Consider the following 20,352-nt stretch of genomic DNA (forward strand, 5'->3'; position numbering starts at 1 on the left):
CCTATTGGTCATTTCAGTTCCTGGAAAGGGTTTAGTTTATCTTAAAGAACTTCAATCTTACCAGAAACTACAAAGCATTTTCTTTTTTGTGGAACTGGCAGGGACAGCAGACCTCATTACTTCTGTCCTTGTGTGTCTGGGGTATGTGCTGCTCTCACTTTAGCCTAAAGGTGCTGCTCCCAGCATATGCCAGGCCTTAGCATGAGATGTTCATGTTAGGCCCAGTGCCTGAGGAGGAGTTGAGTGAAAAGCCACATGCCACCAATTACTTGAGTACTATCAAAGCACATGTTTGGATCTGCACGTACATGTTGGGAGAAGACTTCTGTTTATGAATTGGGGTTTGGTTGAGTTAATTGACAGACTTAATTTGTGCTTTGGGAGTGCAGTTAATGGCTGATAAACTCACAAAGATTAGAGAAAAGCGGTTATTTTGGATGGCTTGGGCTATCTTGTAACTCAGCATCCATCTGCTCCCTTGTAGCCACTTGAACGTGTTGCTAGAATTAACAGATGAGGATTAAGGCTGTGCTACTTGTAAATTAAGATGTCATGAAGTAGCAGCATCAACATTATAAAGTGTCAGTTTTTTCAAAGTTAACCTTGAGATGAATGAGCAAATACTGACTTTTAGAAATTATGGAGACTCTGAAAAATCAAAATTAATGTTTCATTTTTTCTTAGATTTTTTTCAATAAACCAAGACATCTCTCAATTCATTTTAAAGCTTAAACCCATGACAAACTACAGTGTAATATTTTTTTTAAGTAAATCTGGTGGATTATATGTCTCAGGAAGGCAAAAAGATCAATGTATATTTAAGTTTCACAAAGTGGGTTCTCTGAACGGGTAGCATTTTCTGGAAAAGGACGTTTTATTGTAGGGGAGTCATTAGGAAAACTCCATTTTCAGTGACGGTTTATTCATTGTGGTTTCTTTATCAACTGTAGAGGGATTGATTGAGTTGTTGCACTGACAATGAAATACACAGTCTATGCAGAGCAAAACACAGAAGGCTTTGGTCAGTAACCACAGAAGTCTGGACAATAGGAAAATCTGTTGGTGTTTGGAGTTCATAAGGCACACTAGCTTTCAGATGCTGTGGGAACTTATCTGTATGGATGTTCCCATTAAAAATTGTGGACCATGTTGGATGAATAAAGAGGGTTTTGTCTGGTGTGCCAGAGTTTCTTAAAATGTTTTGCAACACTGTGGGTGTGCAGGAGGTCTTCAGTGTGATGTGTGAAATGCCTGCAAAAAGGTACATTTCCATTCATAAGCAGAGAAACAAAGCAGAAGGGTATAAAAGTAATTTTTGTTGCTTTTCATTAATTTTTTTTATTTTGTAAACTGAAACTGCTGCAGTAACAGAATAGGAGATAAGCATTGGATTTCTTGTGTATCCCCCATCACTCATATCTGAAGTGAGTAAGAAGAGAATTGCATGTGGTAGAATGATGTTAATGTATCTCGCAGATTTCTAACATGCTACCACATAGAAATGGCTAATATGCACTACTGTAGAAACCGTTAAAACCAGGTTTTAAATTGAATAACATCCAAAGTATTCAAGACAAATACTCTTACATTTCAAATTAGCAAGACAATTTTACTGTTTCATGTAAGAATAAAAAAAATTAATTCTTATATTGGTTGTATAATACAGAATTTTGTTGCTAGGAGTTGCAGATTTTACACATGATCTACTTAGATTGCAAGTATTTTGAGGGGCATAAGCCAGGCAAGTTAATTGTGTTTGGAGGCCTTTCAGCATATTCTAATGGAGATCTGAAATGCTGGATTTCATGTACTGCTTCCCTTAAGCTGTTCAAAGCAAAAATCAGCTTATCTATCTGTTGTTAAATACACTTAAACCTATATATGACAGTTGTATTCTCCTAAGGTCTGTATCTGATGACACGTTTTTATTGGAGAACAAAGCAATACCTTTAAGTCCAGTTATTTAGAAAGGAAAGTGTTACTTAGGCAATACATTTTAGAAATACTGATGTGCAATCTGGAAATCTGCAGTCTTCAGACGGGTGGAGGGCAGTGTATATAATCATATCACATAATGGGTTTGATCAGTTGCTTGGTGTATGATGAGGTGCAGAAGAATACAGATTTTCCCACCCTGTGAATAACTTTGGCATCTTTGGAAGGAAGTATGATAAAGAAAAAATTCACTGATGTAACTTGTCTGTTGACAATAAATGCTGCTTTTTACTGAACTGATTTGGCAAGCAGTAAGTTTATAATTCCAGGTGTATGGAGGCATTCTGTTACAGTTACCTCTCTGAATGAATAGGGTGTTGTGTCAGCTCGGTGCGTGTGGGCACATGTGAGCAGTTTCATCTGAGTAGCTACTTAAGAGTTCTTTTGGATGTATGTCAGTGTTCAGCAAATGAGGTGGAATTTCAGGTTTGACAGCGGATGATCAGGTATGAAAGAAGGCATGCTCTCTTCATGTAGAATTTTTGTATTTGCATGCGTGTATAATGTGCATGTTGAAAAAAGTTTCGCTCCCTCACTATAAGTAGCATGCAATGAATTCTGTGTTTTTACAGCAAGAAAATAAGAAGAATTAAGTGTAAAATGGAGTTCTCAGCAATTTGATACTGTAGCTAGATTGCTGCTGGGTAAGCAGTCTAGCTAATTTAAGGTTAATTGACATATGTGTATATTCACTGCATCACTGCCTGTCTTTCAGATGTAGCTTTTGTAGTCATCAGACTTTTTGATGCTTTTTGTGCCACAGTAACTTTATCGTGGGGCTGTTGAATTTTTTTTGTACAGGTTTATAATAGTTTTGTAACATGCTTTCTCAAAATATTTTAAGAGCAGCTAATGGAGTGAGCAAATGGAGTATTAGACTGGGAGTGAGGGAGACTTTCAAAGCATAAGTGATGATTAGGTGCCTAAGTCCCGTTGACCATTTATTATTAATTTTGATCTTCAGTTTCTACCTGCAGTAATTTCTTAGAGGATGTTTTGAGTGAGGAATGAAATCCACAGCTCTGCTCTTAGCATGATGTTAATTAACCATGGGTTTCAATATCATAATAGCTACTTTATGTAGAAGTTGGCTAGGTTCAGCGATTTTTATTTTTATTTTTTTGAAGCACACTCAGGCTTGAAACCCCAGGCTTACCTGGTAGAGCTTTTGGCAGTGGTGCCCTGTCCTCGCGCTGCCTCTGGCGTTTCCCGAAATGCGCTAGTGCGTTCTTTTGTCGAGGTGGGTTGAAGCGCGCACCCAGCGCAGATGGGTGCTGTGCTGCCTTGGAGCCCTTGTGCCAACGTGCGGCAGTGGCGTGGCCCATCCTGCGCAGCCCCCCTTCTGCCAACCCTTGGCGCGGGTGCTCCTGCAGGGAAGGCAGCGTCCGTCAGGTGGCACGTGAACTTGGATTCAGTCTAATACATGCTTTTTCCAGTGGTACAGTCCTAAATAAAGATACGCTTTCCTACTCGGGTGCTATTTTGAGTGGCCAGGGGCTGCCCTGAGCATCCGGCCAGGCTCTGGTGGCCACGGCCTGCGCCCCTGGTGCAGGGCCACCAAGGCCCCTCTCGAAACCTGCTTCCTGGGTATTGTGGTAGCAACGGCTGCGAGCTGGGGGGAGGCGGGGAGGGGGCGAACCCCCTGCAGCGGCTGTAAGGGCGCTTTCGTGGGGGTGGGTGTGTGGGGGGGTGTGCGTGCACTGACGCACGCCATGGCTGCCCCCAGCACCGCGAGGAGCGCCAAGGCCAGAACACACCCACCGACCTCAGGGAAAGCGAAAACCCTCTGGAAAAGGGCTGCGAGGAGCTACACAATCCCGGGCCGTTCAGAGGTGGCCGGCCGCCTCCCGCCCTTTCTCTTCCCTTCTCGCCTTGCTCCTTTCTGCGGGTAGCGGCGAAGCCGGGAGTCTGAGCCGCCGCTCGAGCGGCGGGGGAGGCGGTGGCATTTTCCTGCCTTAGCGGGAGAGTTGGTAAATTTAGAAAAATAACCGGAACGAGCAGAGTAAACGGCAAAGTGGGGTCAGCGGCGCGGCGGTTACAGCCCGCCCCGGGGGGACCTGTACGCAGGCGCGTCGAGGCCTCTGCCCGGCGTGCGCATGCGCCTGCAGGGCGGTTGCGCTGCCCGGGTGAGCGGCATCTCCTTCCGGGGCGGCCCTGCGCCTTCCTGCGGCGGCGTCTGCGGCGGCGGCCGGTTCGGGAGAGGCGGCGCGGCCCGGTCGGAGCCATGGTGAGTGCCGGGGCCTGGGCGAGGGGCCCGCTCCCGCCCCGAGCGGCGGGCCGGGGCCGGTCTCCATTTCCCTTCTCCCGGGCGCTTCGCAGCGAGGGGCGCCCTGGCGGGAGGCCGCGCTGTGAGGCGCTGCCGAGGGCCCGGGGTAGTAACGCGCCTGTTGTCTGTCTCTCTCCCTCCTTCAGGCTCGAAACGCGGAGAAGGCCATGTGAGTACGACGCCGGTGCCGGGCGAGGGCCCCTCAGCCCGCTGCGTGTTGGCACCCCCAGCTCTGACTCCTTCGTACAAGCAGCGCTTGCCCGCAGCTTGCTCGCAGTCCCTGCAGCCCTGCGGCATCTGCCAAAGAGCCTGTGTTATCTTCCTTTAGCTCAGAGGCAGCGTGAGCACGCGCGTTGCACTGTCCCGCACCTCTGAGACTCTCCTTTCGTTTGGCTTCAAAGCCATCTGTGCTCTGTCAGCAGTGACTCAGGTCCGCGGGGCCATGCTTGCCCAGTGGCACGCGCTGCTCAGCCTGTTTTGAAGCACTGGGAGTTTGGTAGCGCTTACTTGCGCGTGTTACGTTAGTCAGAAGACAGTGGGGTTGGGAGAGATACCAGCTGTCTGTGAACAAGGTAGCTTGTGTCCTGCAGCTTGCCTAGCTGCGCCATGTGATGCTGATACTGTTCTAATTGACAATAAACACAGTGTAATATATTCTAATGGCATGCTATGGTTTTAGACAGTGTGCATTTCTGGAACAGGCATCTGTTGGCATTGGTTTAAGTGTAGTTCTTCTTGCTTGCAGGGAGCAGCTTGGACTAAGTGTTTTTTAACAGCTTTATTTTTATATTGGCTTGCTTTTTTACACACCTTTTGAAATGGTTTGTAGACCACATATTTAGAACTACTAGATTAGATACTCTCTCATGTGTTTATTTCATGCTTACTCATTTTACTAAAATATTTCTTGAATTTGTAATAGTAATTTGTAAGAGAAGGTGAAAAGACTACAGCTATGTAGTACCTTGCAAGGTGTTTTCTTATGATAATCCCACTGTGTGCATCTTGGATACTGAACTGGATGGTGTAAATTTCTTTCTGGAAATGCTTCCCTGTTCCGTGAAAGCAGATGGGGCCTAGGTAACTGGCTTAGATGCTGGGTACAAGTATGCTGCTAAAGAGAAGGTGTTAAATACCCTCTCAGTTGTCTTCTGTTACTTTAACAATTAAATACCTTGAGAATTAATAAAGCTGCATATTAAATAGCTGTAGTCTGTGTAGTCTCTGCTTAGCTGTAAGAGTCTCTTGAAATATTTTAGTAATGCTAAAAAAAGCTTGGTTATTAATTTCAGCCCTTCTTTCACTGACACTCTTCTCATCAGTTTTTTTTTTTTTTTTTTTTTTTTTGCTTCTTGATGTATCCACTGCTAAGATATGGGAACTTTGTGCTTATAACTTGTGCCATCCTTTTGCTGATAATGTTTATATGCTAAATAGAAATATTAATTAGCTGTCTCATTATGAAAGAATCTAATAACAGGACTTATACTGATGTAAGAAATTAACCACTGGGTTAGTATTGAAGAAGTCACTGGCTAGAAGAGCTAGTTGATGAATATGTTTAGGCCTTCTTACAGACTGTACTTAGGTCAACGATAAACAGCTAGAGCAGAAGTTGCTACTGTTGGAATGTAGATGTGTAAAAATAAACTCTTTTTCTTTCTTTTCTTTAGGACGGCCTTAGCAAGATTTCGTCAAGCTCAGCTTGAAGAAGGAAAGGTTAAGGTATGATGTAAAAAACTAAAGCTTTGTTAGCCCTAATCAAGAGGGGCGTGCAGACCACTTACAGACATGTATGACAGCTGCCAGAAAGGTCATGTACCAGATACTGCTATCATACAGGACTATGGAATTAGTCATCTGGAAAGCAGGTGAAGTAGGGACTCTCTTTGGTGACACAAAATAAAATTTGTAAATAGTATTTTCTTAAATAGTCTGTTTAAAAATACATACTTAGAAGGGATGTTGGCTTGGCCGCTAAGAGGAAAGTGAAAACTGAACATTGCCTACATCTTTATTTAACGTTATAGGTAGAACACCTAGTAGCTTCTAAAACTACAGTAACATGTTAGAGGCAGTATGCTTTGCTGGGCAGAAGATGAAGAATATGAAGATGATTTTTGAGAATTAAGTTATTTCCCTCTGCAAATAGCTATTCAAATTGATGGACATGATCTTATTTTTAGTGATTATAATCACAGGGTTTGCTTGGATTTCTTCCCAGAAAAGCTAGAGAAGTCTTTTTCATAATTCTCCTTCATTGGTAGTATCCTGACATAATAGTAACTGTTAAACAAAGTACTTTCAGGATCGTCTGAACTCAAGGCTTGCATAGGACACAACATTGGCATGTCATTAGCCAAACACATGATACCGTGCTTCTGTTCTTAATTGTCGTCTTTTATGTAGTTAACTTGGCCCCCAGATGTTTTATTTTTATTTTTTAGATTGGCATTAGATTGAATTAAAATGGGGTTAGCAACTTTGTAATTAAAAAGATTGCATATATTACAATGCAATAAATAGCACTCCTATACCTATATGGAACCTTAGGCACTCTCTGGATATTCCTGTGCATTTTTCAGTGCACTGTAACTCAAATTGCAAGAATCTTTTTGTGGGGATCAGAATGTTCCCAACAACCTTTTTGGATGGATTTAAAATTTTTAGTTTTGAGTAAGTGGTGAAGGAATTCTGCAAATACAGTGAAGTGTCTTCTGTTTGCATCTTAAGAAGTGATGCTGTAAACAGAAGTGAGAAGAATATGAAGCAGTAAAGTAGAAAATAATTAATTAGTTGGGGGAAACTGTAGCTAAAAAGGAGCAGGGCTCCTGGTGTATCAAAGAAGGTTTTTAATATATAAAAGGAAAAGCTGTATAGGTACATGAGGAGTAAGAAGGGACAAAATAACTATATACAGAGGCCTGGAGGTAAGATAAAGTCATAGCTTGAGTAACCTAGTCAGTGGAGTGCAAACAAGTTAGGGAAAAGGTATAATGGTGAAAAAGGTGCTTTAGATGAACTGTAGTTGGGAGAACTCAAATGGAAATAATCTTGAAGAAAAATTATAGCACCTACGTGGTAGCAGTGAGGAAAGTCCTAAAATTTACCAGGAAAACAGTGGATTTTATTTAGATGTTAGTATATTGAAAATTACGTTGTAATTCAACTATCCTAACTTGAACACTATTTGTATCAGGATTGTGGGAAGATTTGAAAGGACAGGTGATAGGTTATGTTTTCAATAAGATGGGTTGAAGTTGATTGTTATATTTTGTGACAGTTTAATTTGGCAGGACTGTCAAAAGTTGTTTTTCACTTACTAAATATTGGTGGGACCAGCAGGCACTGAAACAATGCCGTAGTTTGGGGTTAGCCAAGCCGTGCAGGTAGCATGAAGTGCTATGAATGTATTCTGTGATACTAAATTAAAATGTTATGGTGTGTGGCTTTCTGTTGAACAGGAGCGAAGACCTTTCCTTGCATCAGAGTGTAATGAATTGCCTAAAGCTGAGAAATGGAGGCGACAGGTAATGCAAGCTATAGATTTTTCTATTTCTGTAGCAGCTGGAACTTTTGTAGCAAGCTGTCTGAAATGGAAATGCTAAATCTGTTGGGCTTGTCCTGTGTGCTCACAGTTAAATCATAGAATAATTTAGATTGGAAGGTTATGTAGTCCCCCACTGCTCAGAGCAGGTCCAGCCGCATACTGGGCCACAGCTCAGGGCTGTGTCCAGCTGAGTTTTGAACACTGTCAAGGACTGGGATTCTGCAGCCTCTCTGGGCCCCTGTTCCAGTGTCTGGCCATGTTCTTGATGAAAATATTTTTTTCTTAAATTTAATTAGAATTTCCCGTGGTCCAACTTTTTGTGTACCTCTGAGAAGAGTCTGGCTCTGTCTTCTCTATACCTTCCATTAGGTGGCTGAAGACAGCAATAAAGTATATCCCCTTAGTCTTCTCCCCTTAAGGCAGATGAAACCCAGTTCTCTCAATGTCTTTCATATCATGTTCTCCACCCCCCCACACACCATGTTGGTAGCCTTCTACTAAACTCTCTGCAGTATGTCGGTGTCTTTCTTGCACTGAGGACCCCAAAACTGGACATAGTACTCCAGATGTGGTCTCACAATTGGCAAATTTGTGGGAAGAATGACTTCTTTCCACCTGCTGGCTACACTGCTGGAAATCTAGGCTATTATGAGGTTGGCCGCCTTTGCTGCAGTGACATATTGCTGAATCATGTTCAGATTTTTTTGTTTACCCAAATCCTTTTCTGGAAAAGCTGTTTTCAACCCACTCAGCAGTCAGCCTGTACTATTGCATGGATTTATTCTGTTCCAGATGTTTTCTTTGAATTTTCTTTCATGAGGCTTCTGTCAGTCCATTCTCCAACCAAGTCCAAGAGGCTGAGGTCTCTTGAGTAGCTTTGCACCCCATGGTTGCTATCATCTTTGAACTTTCCAAGAGTGCACTGAGTTGTATCATCCAGGCTGTAGACTGTGGATGGATGCCACTACTAATTAGCTGCTAGCTGATCTTTGTATTGCTCATCACAGCCCTTTGAGCCTGGCTGTCCAGGCAGTTTTCTGGTACTGAAATGGTACTGAAAGCCTTGCTAAAGCCAAGGTAAAGAGCATCCAAGGTAAACAGCATTCCTTCCCTCATCCACTGAGCCTGTCAGCTCATCCTAGAAGGCAGTCAGGTTGGTTGGGCATGATTATCCTTTTTTAAATTCATTCTTGCTGCTGTCAGGTCCTTCATGTGCTTGGAAGTATCTTCCAGGAGGATTTGATCCATACTCTTTCTGGGGACTGTGGTTAGGCTGACTGGCTTGTGCCCCAGATACTCCTCTATGCCTTTCTTTGCCTGATAAGCCAGAGGTGAAGTTATGGGATATCTTTATTAGGAAATGGATTTTTTTATGATTACAGTTATAGAAAAATTCCTTGCATTTTAAGCCTTGAGGTACAGTATTTGCATGTGAGTAAAATCTGTATTGATAATTGAAATTGACAGTCTCCAGTCTGTTTTCTAGTTCAAAAGGCCAATGTCTAGAAAGAGCTTTCTAGGTTTTCTGGGTTTTTTTTGAGAAATTCACTTCTTTATATATTCTTATTTGACTAGATCATTGGAGAAATTTCCAAGAAAGTGGCACAGATTCAAAATGGTAAGGTTTTTCTAATTACATTTCATTTGTACAAAACTTCAGTCCTAAGCACTTACAATAAAAATCACAACTTTCTGCGTGCACTAAACTGTCTGCCTTGCACCAGTTCTGAAGTTGTTCTGGTGCCTCTAGCAAGCTGATTAACTCTTGGGTTTTTCTTTTCCCCTCCTAACAGCTGGATTAGGCGAATTCAGAATTCGAGACCTGAACGATGAAATTAACAAGCTTCTGAGGGAGAAAGGACACTGGGAAGTCAGGATAAGGGAGCTAGGAGGTCCTGATTATGCTGTAAGTGTAGGTTGTTGTACTCCATAGTTGCTCAGCTTGCAATTAAAGTGACTGATGAGAAAAGTCTGTACAGCATTTCACTTACCAAATATTACTTAGCCAGTGTTTATTAGAGATGAACTGTATTCATCCCCTAAAAAATTTTAGATCATGTTAAAAGAAATATTTTGTTTCCAAGATGAGCAAGTCTGGCTTTTCATTTGCAACACATGTTCAGGTAGTCTTAACTTCCTGTGAAGGGTTTGCAACAGTGTTTTAATTTTATCCATCACTAAGTGTGGCTCTTACATTCAGTACTGCACGAGTCTATAAAATGATTCTAGTTAAGTCAGCTAATTGCTGCCCAAAATGAAATGATGAGACTAGCTCTCAGTTGCCAGATGTATGCTTTTTGTCAAATTTAGTAGCGTGTTTGTCTGATATCTGAACATACTAATATAGGGAATAAGACAAATACAGATGTGTTGTCAAGGTAAATCAAGTCAGGCACTTTATGGTTTGCACAGTCCTTTAACTGTGAGATTTCTAGTAAAAGTAGAGATCTGTATAAAAATGAGCTGTAAGAGCATTTTACGTGTAAGGTTGTTTGATCTCCCTTCTCCTATCCCAATCTATTAATCTATTAACATGCCCAGGAAAATAGGAAATACAAGATGCAAGAGGAATAACATTTAAAATAACTAATTTTATTTTCTTAGAGAATTGGACCTAGAATGCTAGATCATGAAGGGAAAGAAGTTCCAGGAAACAGGGGTTACAAATATTTTGGAGCTGCAAAGGATTTACCAGGTGTTAGAGAACTCTTCGAAAAGGAGCGTAAGTAAATGGTAACCTTTTCCAGGTTTGAAGTTGCATAGTAGTATCTCATGTGTAAAAAGTCTACTGCAGTACATGGTGAATGTTAGTAAGAGAATGTCCTGGCCTGTACCTTAGGTTAGTTAAATGAAACACCAAATACAAAGAGTTCATTAAATGCTATTTGAGCAAAGAGCACCTTTGGCAAGAAACGTAGTAAAAAGTAAACTGTTTTCTACTGCGAGTTCAAAATAGCAAGGACTGATATTTTATAGAAACTGTCCATCACAACGGATTATCTTTAGTGGTAAGTTATAATTAGCATCCTGTGAGTTCAGGATTGGAGGGAAAAGAAGTTTGAACATGATTTTGAAGCAGGAATCGGCTTTCGTAATAGGAAAAACTAGATGAAAGTAAATAAAACCTTATCTGTTGATTTGTTGTAGAATGAGTGGCAGATACTTGGACCTGAAAGTGAGACAGACCTGCAGAATCAGCTATTTCTTATTTGCTATCCACAAAGAAAAAAGGACGGGAAGTACTGCATGATTTGGGGGAGCTTGAGACACCTCTCTAGTCCCTTTCATATTAGTCTTGCTTGATACTGGGACATCACTACAAAAAAAGGCATGATGGAGCATAGAATTGCCTGAAGGTGGAAACTGCCACTATCTGAAGCATCAGGGCTATGTATTCAAACTATCTTAATTGTCCAGGCTAGAGAAAAATCCCAGTACTTCTAGTACTGACAGCAATTCAGATTGTGCATTTTGGTTATTAGCTTAGTGAGGTAGTTGTAGTTACTGTGAGGTTGATGAGAACCGGGAATGCGTAGCAAGCTGTCAAGATGCAGCTGGTTGAATGATGGTTGTGTGGGGGGGGTTCTTTTTTTTCTTTTTTTTTTCCCCAGCCCTCCCACCACCCCGGAAAACTCGTGCTGAGCTTATGAAATCCATCGATGCAGAGTACTATGGCTACAGGGATGAAGATGATGGTATTCTGGAGCCACTGGAACAAGAACATGAGAAGAAAGGTATGTGAGATTCAATAACCTGCCTAAATTGGCATTAGACATTAGAATATCCTGGTAAGCTCTAACGTAGAGAAAAGCCACTCTTCATCTCTTTTTGCAGTGATAATGGAGATCTTAAAATCACCTTAAAACTGACACTGTATGTAGTTATAGCTACAATTAAATTCTGAGGAACTCCACTGGAATTCTGTACAAACAAACATGTTGTTCATTGATCCAGAGTGACTAGCTGCATAGCGTAGAAAAAATTAAATTGCCAGCTGGATTGGTTAATTCAAGTGTACATAGGACACTATTTTTTTCTGCAGTTACAAAGCTGTAGGGAAATAACTTTCTATGGCTCATTATTTTGAGAATATTTTAAAGGAAGTAACTAAGCTGCAGTAATTGGTTATGAGGAAGTCTGTAAATAGTCATGAAATAGTGCCTTTTTAGCTTCGCTACTCTTGGTTAGTATGTTTTTTATTTCCTCTTAGAAGTAAAACTCTTAGCTAGTATGGTTTATGTTTGGCAAGCTGTACAGCAGTTCTTACAGCATGGCCCATCACTTCTCAGCTTGTGTAGTTCTTCATGGTACGTCCTTTTGAAATTTTGATTCTGAATCTAGCACCCTCTTTCTTGGGGTGACCTAATTCCAAGTAGAGGCTTAGAGTTCCAAAACAGGCAGCACAAAATTATGCAGAGCGTTATCTTGTTAAATAACAGGATTTGATGCTTGTTTTGATATCCCATACTGTCATAAGTCCAAAGAAAATGCATCTTTTGAACTACATGTGTTTTTTTTCCCCTATAGTATTTCATAACAAAGCTGATTGTGGAGAAGCAGCAGCAACCTCATCAGGTCTCCCTTACTTTGGTCCTTCTCGCTCTTCCTCTAGTTACTTCTCTCACTTCCAACCTATGCACTCTGCACTCTCATTCCAATCTCATCTTTTGCCCAGGTCCAGCTCACGTGACAACATCTGCAAACAGCAGCAGCTGGGCTGGCCCCAGCTTGCCTGCCCAGAAAGAGGAAGTCTTTACAGGCATAAGAGTGGAATACAGTGGAAAGGATATTCTGGGTTAGGCATAGGTTTATCTAGTTCAGTGTTCCCTAAAAATTCAGCTCTGGTGGCCCAATGCTTATGATGAGTAGTTAAGGGATGGGACTTGAAATTCAGATGGATGCATTTTAATCCTGTGCAGATCTATGGGAACAAGCATAGGTATATGGGTATAAACATTGGCCAGAGATTAATGTTTAGGGGAGACCGGTAAGTGTATGTAATAGGCTGAGAAAGAACTCAAATACTTCTTTTGTGGCTCATGATCTTCTTGAGGCAGAGTAGTTATTTTGTATTTAATAACCCTTCATGGGTTTCTTTCCGCTAAGTCCATATAAACTTCTTGCCACAAGATGTTATGGCTACTAGGAGTTTGGCAGATTAACTGCATATTGTCTTTTGAAGAATAGCTACCTTTGATTAATTTCAAATCTGAAGCAAAGGTGCTTCCTTGATGCTCCCTTGCTTTTGCGTTGGAGGAGACTATAAACAGTGATTCCCTCCCCGTGTCATTAAAAATTTGTTTAAACCTTCTCCTCTCCACCCCAAAAACTTGTTTCTTGCCGAGATCTGAAGAGTCTTACTCTACTCTTATAAGGAGATTGATGCATACATAAATATAAGGATGTATGGAAACAATTTCTTATCTTTGATAAACTTTGTCATTCTTCTCTGAACCTTTCCCAATTATGCTGTTTCTTGAAATGAGGAATGGAGATAATCACACATAGCATTTAAGGTGTAGGCCTGCTATGGACTTTTTCTCTACGATGATAATGGTATTTTATGAATTATCTTCCCTATTCCCTTCCTAAAATTTCCTAATGTTCAATCTGGTTTTGACTGATACTAGCATTGAACTACATGTTTTGTAGGTGATCCAAGATCTTCTCCTTGAGTAGTAAATGGGGTCATGCGGGTGTGATGATGAACTTTGAAGTTAAGACTTTCTGGTTTTTTCCCATGTGCATCTTCTTGCACTTAGCTGTCAAATTTCATCTAATTATTTATCCATACCATGGTCTTCCTCTTTATCACAAAGCTGTTTAGTTTTCTTAGAGCTTTTGAGGGAACCTTCTGGAAAGCCTCTTTGAAATTCAGATGACCTATATTAACTTACCCACCTTGGATTTATGATTTCCCTTTGAAAGCCACATCCATGCTTTTTCAATAAATAACAGACAGGTGGAAAAATATTAATTTAGTTCTTTAGTTTTGTTTCTACTGACTTGCCCAGGAAAGACATCAGAATTATCAGTCTAGTTCCTGAAATCCTCTTTAAAATTCAGCATTGTTTGCCGTCCTTGGGTATTTGTGTAGCTTTGAGCAAGAGGTCATGCGGTGCTTTTAATAGCTCAGCTGCTTCATAAATAGTTCCTTTAGATCTTCTGGTGAACACTGTGTGATCCTGCTAATTTTTTTACTGGTTGGTTCCTATTTTTGTTTTATAATCTCTTCTACTCTTCAAAAGCAGGCAGATCCTCAAAGTGCTCCATAAGAAAGGGTCCTGTTGCAGGAGCCCTAGGCAGGCTTTTTCATGGTGAACACAGCAGATAAAGCAATCAGTTTTTGCTTGATTCATTTTTGTCTTTTCTGAGTGTTCCTTCCTGTATGCAATTATGTCTGAAATTAGAGAAAAGAGCTGTAAACAAAGCTGTGAAGGAAGTGACTTGTTAAATGGTTACAAGCTGAGAATCCATTTGCTATCAATACTTAACAGCTCTTGGTTTGATCATCCGTTTCCTATAAATATCCGTTCTGAATGTTAGTTCGTCTCATGTGTTAGGGATCATGCCTCATTGGTTAGGTTATAGGACAAGGAAGAAGGAAAAATAAGGAAATATTAGCTGTGTCCTGTAGTGTAGCTTGGAGCCTTATCGCACATGTGCAGTAGCTGGTTGGCAGGCAATTGTACGAAGGGAAGTTGTGAGGTGCAGTACTCCAGTGATGCCTGCCACTCCATGTCCGTCTTACACATCCTGCTAATTACAGATGGGAGAAGTAGTTCATTTGGATTCACATGACTTTTTAAGGAAACGATCTTCGGAAGCGATTGTGCCATTTGAAATAAGGCTAGAGATGCTAACAAAACCAATATGTGGAAATAAAAGAAGTAAGAAACTGCAAAAAGAACCTCGCTTGAGTTAATATGGTTAATCTAAACTTGAATTTGTTTTCAGCACGCATTACAAGGAATGTCTTTTTCCAATCCTGTTAATGCATGATATCTAAGATTCTCTAAGGATCACTTGCTGTCTAGGCTCTTCTGGTTTTAGCATGTGAGCAGAAGAGATAAACTGTTCTGAAACACTAAATATTGAAAAACCTTCTTTAATCAGGAGTAGCTTTTTTTTATGAAGCCATATAGCAACACAGCTATGTGCTTCTAGTTAGATTTTGCTTTCTTAGGTAAACCACTTAATGCTTTCCATTTGAGAGCCAGAGAGTGCCTGCTGACTTGTGGGTAGTATGAAATGCCTACAGCTATAGTTGCATTAATTTTGCACCTGCTTGGATTTTTAGGCATTGGCAATATTGTTGATTAGATTTAAAACCTGTGTTAGTACTCTTAATATGGCTACTATACAGTAGAGAGTCACAGCAGCCTGACAGTTGCTAGCTAGCAGCAGTTAGTTACAGAATTTGAATCACTAGAAACATGCTACGATATAAATACAAAATAAAAAAAATGCACTGTGCATTGAAAAGAAAGTGACTTATGTGGGTGGTCACCCCAAGGAGCATAAGCATGCTCAATTATCTATGGCGTGACCAGCATTCCTGTAGCTGCTGACATGCTACGGAGCCACTTAGCCTGGTCATGAGACCCCTGCTGTTATACAGTTCAGAAAGTAGGTTGACGTTTATCCATGACATTTAGAGTCTAAAACGTACACAGATCAAGGCTTTAGTGTTGTTACAGTGCAGTACTTGCTAACAGTGCGATTCTGCTTGTTAATGGCTAAACTACATTGATATGTTTTATGAGTTACTACCTTAAGCTTGTGCAGTAAGCGTGTGTTACTGATGTAGAAGATGTAACCGAGAAGTAGGTAGAGTCCATTGAAAAAAGGCCTTGTAAACAGGAGACAAATCAAGAGCAGAGATTCTCTAATATGTTAGGAAGTTCTAGCTTTAGTAGCTGGAGGACTGCTATTGGGGAACTGGGCTTACTGCTGGACCATGCTGTTTTCAGTTTGTCTGTTTTCTTTTCCTTACCAGTTATAGCAGAAGCAGTGGAAAAGTGGAAAATGGAGAGAGAGGCACGACTTGCGAGAGGTGATGAGGAGGAGGAAGAGGAAGTAAACATCTATGCTGTCAATGATGATGAGGTATGTGATAGCTAAGGTAATGTAACACTTTAGATGTCTTCCATGCTGCCTTCTTGGAAAGCTCACTTCACTGAGAACTCTGCTGCTGCATTCTGCCCACCACTCTGCATAATTTACTGCACAGTTGTCTCCATTTAATAAAAATGAGTATTAGATGAGAACTCTTGTCTAAGTTAAGTTTAGAGAGTGATGGAATATGACAATTGGGGAAGGCTTTTTGCTAGAGTGAGAAACAGTTAACAGTTAGCTGAGACCTTGTTGTGATGAATTATCACTGCCTGGAACACTGGTATACTACTCTCTGTGAGGTCATGTTTTGTCGTGGAGCACTTCTGAGTCTTGCTTCTAAGTACGATCTTCAGCAGTGATAGCACAAGTAGTTTTGTGTACAGTATAACTTAACAGTATCAATATGTAGCAAAACCATTCTATAGACAAGTCTTGTTTATTGTGATATAGCAAGGTTTGGTTGATGCCGCAGGCGCTGTTGTGACATTGTGCTTGCCTCTTCCTTCTCCCTGCTTCCAAAGCCAGTAAGGGAAGTGAGGGATGTGCCTGATGCTTGCTGAGATCTGTAAAAGAGGTACTGGAAACCAGTTTGTATTTCTCAGTCCAAACCTGGGTGGGTTTATCATGAGAGTAAAAAGAAGATAGTTCATAAGATAAAAATTGTTGTTCCTCCAGTACCTTGTTTTATTTGTATTATCTCTTGTGATTCATAAGCTCAGCTCTGAGGCATGAGAAGGAGGCACTACAGAGCTGTACTTTTTTAAGGTACTTGCTTTCTGCTTGCGCTGGCTAGCTCCTCTCTTCTGTTTACAACTTTGCTATGGCAGCCAGAGGTATGTGGCAAAGGAGGGAATGTAGCTTTACATTCATGCCCATGCAACAGCAGAGGAAAAGCCATATAAAGCAATAATCTTGAAAATTTCAAGGAGCAGGATCTACATGTGATGCTTGTCACATTCCTGTGTTTGATTATGTTTGACTACTTCTTGTATTTGTAGCCTCATTAAATTCCTATCTGATTCCTCGTGGTAGAGCAAGAGAAAAGGTATTTGTGATGACCTTCTCAGAAAGTAAACTGGTAACTCTCTTTTTTTAAAGTCTGATGAGGAAGGTAGCAAAGAAAAAGAAGGTGAAGAAGGCCAACAGAAATTTATTGCACATGTTCCGGTGCCATCTCAACAGGAGGTAAGACATCAGAAAATAAAAATGCAGAGATGCACTTTGGCTTTTGCAAGACAGATCTTAACTTATGGCAGATTGCTAATAAAAATGTCCTCTATGTGACTTCACTGCCTCTCTGCAATTGTTTAACCTTGCAAATGCTGTGAAACTGGCCAGAATTATGGTACTATTGCTATAACTCTTTTCATCGGAGAATTTCCAAAGCCTTTGGCCTTTGTTAAGCATTATATAAATTAGAATGCGTTGTGGTGTAATGATCAAGAGGACCCTGATTTTTCTGCTGAAGGTTTAGGTGTGTGGGGGTTTTTTTGTTTTTTGTTTTTTGTTTTTTTTAAACCTAGTGCAGTTATTTCTGAATTGCTGGGTTTGCTGTCATAACTTTTTTTTAAAGTGACTTGAGGGGCAACATGATACTGAAATCACTGCTATGATTTGAAGTTACTCTAGAGTATATATTAACTTTGACAGCTTTCTTGAAATATAACTCAGGCAAAGTTCTGGAGTTACTTGTCTTTTAGTAGGTATGCCTTTACATCACACAGATATCGTGTGGTGTTTTGTTCCCTCCTATCATGTGGTCGGATAACAATGTTATATCCTCATGATCCTGCACATCCAACAACAATATATGTGTAATGGCATGTTGAAACTGGAAGGAGTGGGGGAGAAATAATGATTAAAAGCACTGCTCTCTGGCTGATGATATTTTCTTAATGAAAAGAGTATAACTGAGACTTAAGACTAGCTTGCTAGTACTTAACCACTGATTGCCGTGACAATCATTCCTACTTAGAGAACAGTTGCTGTAGGGTTTTCTCTTCTGATGGCAAATCACTCCATGACTTACACCTATGAGATTTTGCATTCTAGAGTCTAACTCAGAAAAAGCTACAGTTCAGAACATGCTTATCTTTGAGAGATGTTACATGCCTGGTTCACCCATTCAGACAAATATAAAATCATTACTGAGAGTAAAACTAATCTTGCAGGCTGCTATTAGTAGATATTTAAGTTCCATGCTTACTAAAGGATCGTGCATTGCTGGCATTTCAGTATAAACCTGACATAGTAAAGTCTGTGAACACCTATAATGTGAAAGGCACAATCAATAAGTTGTTATTCTAGGGATGTAGGCTAGTGTGGCATAACTCCACTTGTTCAGTATTTGTTAAAGCTGTATCTGAGACAATTGCTTGAAAAGAAATTCAAGTGACTGCACTAAAAGTAAAACAAAATTGCAGCTAACTTCCTAATTAAAAAGGGTAGGAGCAGAGATCTGAAATTCCAAGGTATCCATTTTACTGCTTACTTTGATTTCCTTGAACTTCATTTGGGTGTTACAAAAGATACGCTGGGTTCATGTTTTAATTCTACTAATTTTACACTCATGCTCTAGTACTCTAGCTTTCACAGTCTGTTTCCTGTGTTTTTCTTCCTCCTGCCTTAATAGCTGAGCATGCTAGGTTTCAGCTTCTCAATTAGGCTGAATGTTTTCAAATTTTTATATTTGCAGATTGAGGAAGCTCTTGTACGGAGAAAGAAGATGGAGCTTCTTCAGAAGTATGCTAGTGAAACTCTTATGGCCCAGAGTGAAGAAGCAAAAAGACTTCTAGGGTTGTAACATTGCATCAGTATGTCCTGATTTTTATATAATCCATCCTAAAGCAATAGGTTCATGTATTCTGGTAGCAGGTTCAAATATTCTGGTAGCAATCTCATGTAGCTTGGAAGGTCCCTGTGGGTGTTACGAATAAGATGTGATCAAGTTATAGTACATTGTCTAAAAGGCAAAAGAACATTTTGGTTTATCTTCTGAAATTACTTGCTCTTCAGTGTTGAAAAAGACCAGGCCTAGATTAATTTGGTCTCTACGTTTTCAGTAACTGTCTTCAATACTTTTACTTCGTGAAACAGTCTGTGCAGTGGTGCCTCTTATGGGTAGAACAGTAGAAGCAGTAGCTTCTTAAAACCTGAGGGAAATCTGCCTGTTACTGCTATTCTGAGAGTCTCCTACATCCTGACTATAAGTGTGCACACACTTATCCTTTTGATTACCTCTAGACCGGGGCACCAAAGCTTATTCTGTTACACCAGGTCTGCTTACCAGAATAGCTTAGGCCTTGTTTAGAGATAGTTTGGCAGATCTCATGAATGACTTTGATTTGTTTCTTTATCTAACAGTGCATTTTTATGCAGTATGTCTAAAAGCTGTTGCCCTTTTATGATTTGTAACCATGTCTGGTTGGATTGCTCAAGTGCTGAATATTTCAGCAGCTATTGTAAATACTTTCACCTTTGTAATGCCTTGTTAAAATATTTTTAGTAAACCTTTTATACAAATTGATGTTCTTTTTCATTCTAGCTCAAAGGACTGCTGTCTTTCCCTAATTGTACCCAAAGAACAAGGTCATAAGTAGGCATCTGTGTAGGGGTCTGAACTTTGGCATCCCAGATTGCTGTCAGCTTGTGTATCATGAGACAAGGAGCAAACTACAGCAGAGAGCCTGTTTAGGGTCCTATGGATGACTAACTTTGTTACACAGATATGAATGAAATTTTAAATTGGAAATCAGCAGCCAAGGAGCAGAAGCACTAGCTAAAGAATATAGTATTTAACAACTAAGTTGCCACATCTGGGGCTATCCGGTGTTTCTGGGTGCTCTTAATTTTCAGCTCTGTCTTTTGTAAATAATCCGCTCTAGAACTGTCAAAGCTCTAAATTATCATGACAAGTTTTGTCTTATTAAATGTAAATGATTATCCAAAAAGCCTTGAGGAAGTAGGAAACATGGCTGCCCAATTGTGTCTTAAAAAAAAAAAAAGCACTAGAACAAGCCCAAAACTGGAGCACTGACAGCAAGCAGTGAGTGTTACAAATGCACTTGTAATACAAACTTTCACTTGCTTTATTGAACTCTTGGCTTTGTAATCAAGCAGCAAACTAGTACATCTCTGACTCAGCCCAATAATGTTTGAAATGTGCTCTGAGCTGCAAGTATCTTTCCCAAGTTGTCTGCAGTTTTTGCTTCTGTCGCTTGATTGCTTTCTGTTTTTGAATTTAGGGAAGGTGATATGCTTCTCATGTTATTTGTACTGCTGTGAAAGATGACCCTATTTCTCTGGAATCTCTTTGGCCACCAGGAATGAAGGAATAGACTCCTTTCTTGTTGGATGTGCTGGAGTTCAAATGCTAACAGGCTTATGGACCAGCAGCACTTGATCAAGCTAGCTGTGCACTTCA

General features: G+C 40.5%; 1 protein-coding gene and 1 long non-coding RNA gene across 2 annotated transcripts; one reads left to right on the forward strand and one right to left on the reverse strand.

Moving 5' to 3' along the window:
• Nucleotides 1-1,450: 1,450 nt before the first annotated feature.
• LOC135329679 (uncharacterized) lies at nucleotides 1,451-4,071 on the reverse strand. The gene is made up of 2 exons (XR_010391221.1): nucleotides 3,761-4,071; nucleotides 1,451-3,362 (listed from the first exon to the last, which is right to left on the reverse strand). It is a non-coding gene; the product is annotated as an uncharacterized LOC135329679 (long non-coding RNA).
• Nucleotides 4,072-4,092: 21 nt separating this feature from the next.
• ISY1 (ISY1 splicing factor homolog) lies at nucleotides 4,093-19,451 on the forward strand. The gene is made up of 11 exons (XM_026099537.2): nucleotides 4,093-4,222; nucleotides 4,408-4,430; nucleotides 5,935-5,986; nucleotides 7,726-7,791; nucleotides 9,387-9,429; nucleotides 9,605-9,717; nucleotides 10,416-10,533; nucleotides 11,423-11,545; nucleotides 15,811-15,920; nucleotides 17,028-17,114; nucleotides 18,625-19,451. The coding sequence occupies exons 1-11, from the start codon at nucleotides 4,220-4,222 to the stop codon at nucleotides 18,730-18,732; spliced, it is 846 nt and encodes a 281-aa protein (XP_025955322.1). The 5' UTR covers nucleotides 4,093-4,219; the 3' UTR covers nucleotides 18,733-19,451.
• Nucleotides 19,452-20,352: the final 901 nt, after the last annotated feature.

The sequence above is a fragment of the Dromaius novaehollandiae genome, chromosome 12 (assembly GCF_036370855.1).
Source record: "Dromaius novaehollandiae isolate bDroNov1 chromosome 12, bDroNov1.hap1, whole genome shotgun sequence".
NCBI lineage: Eukaryota > Metazoa > Chordata > Aves > Casuariiformes > Dromaiidae > Dromaius > Dromaius novaehollandiae.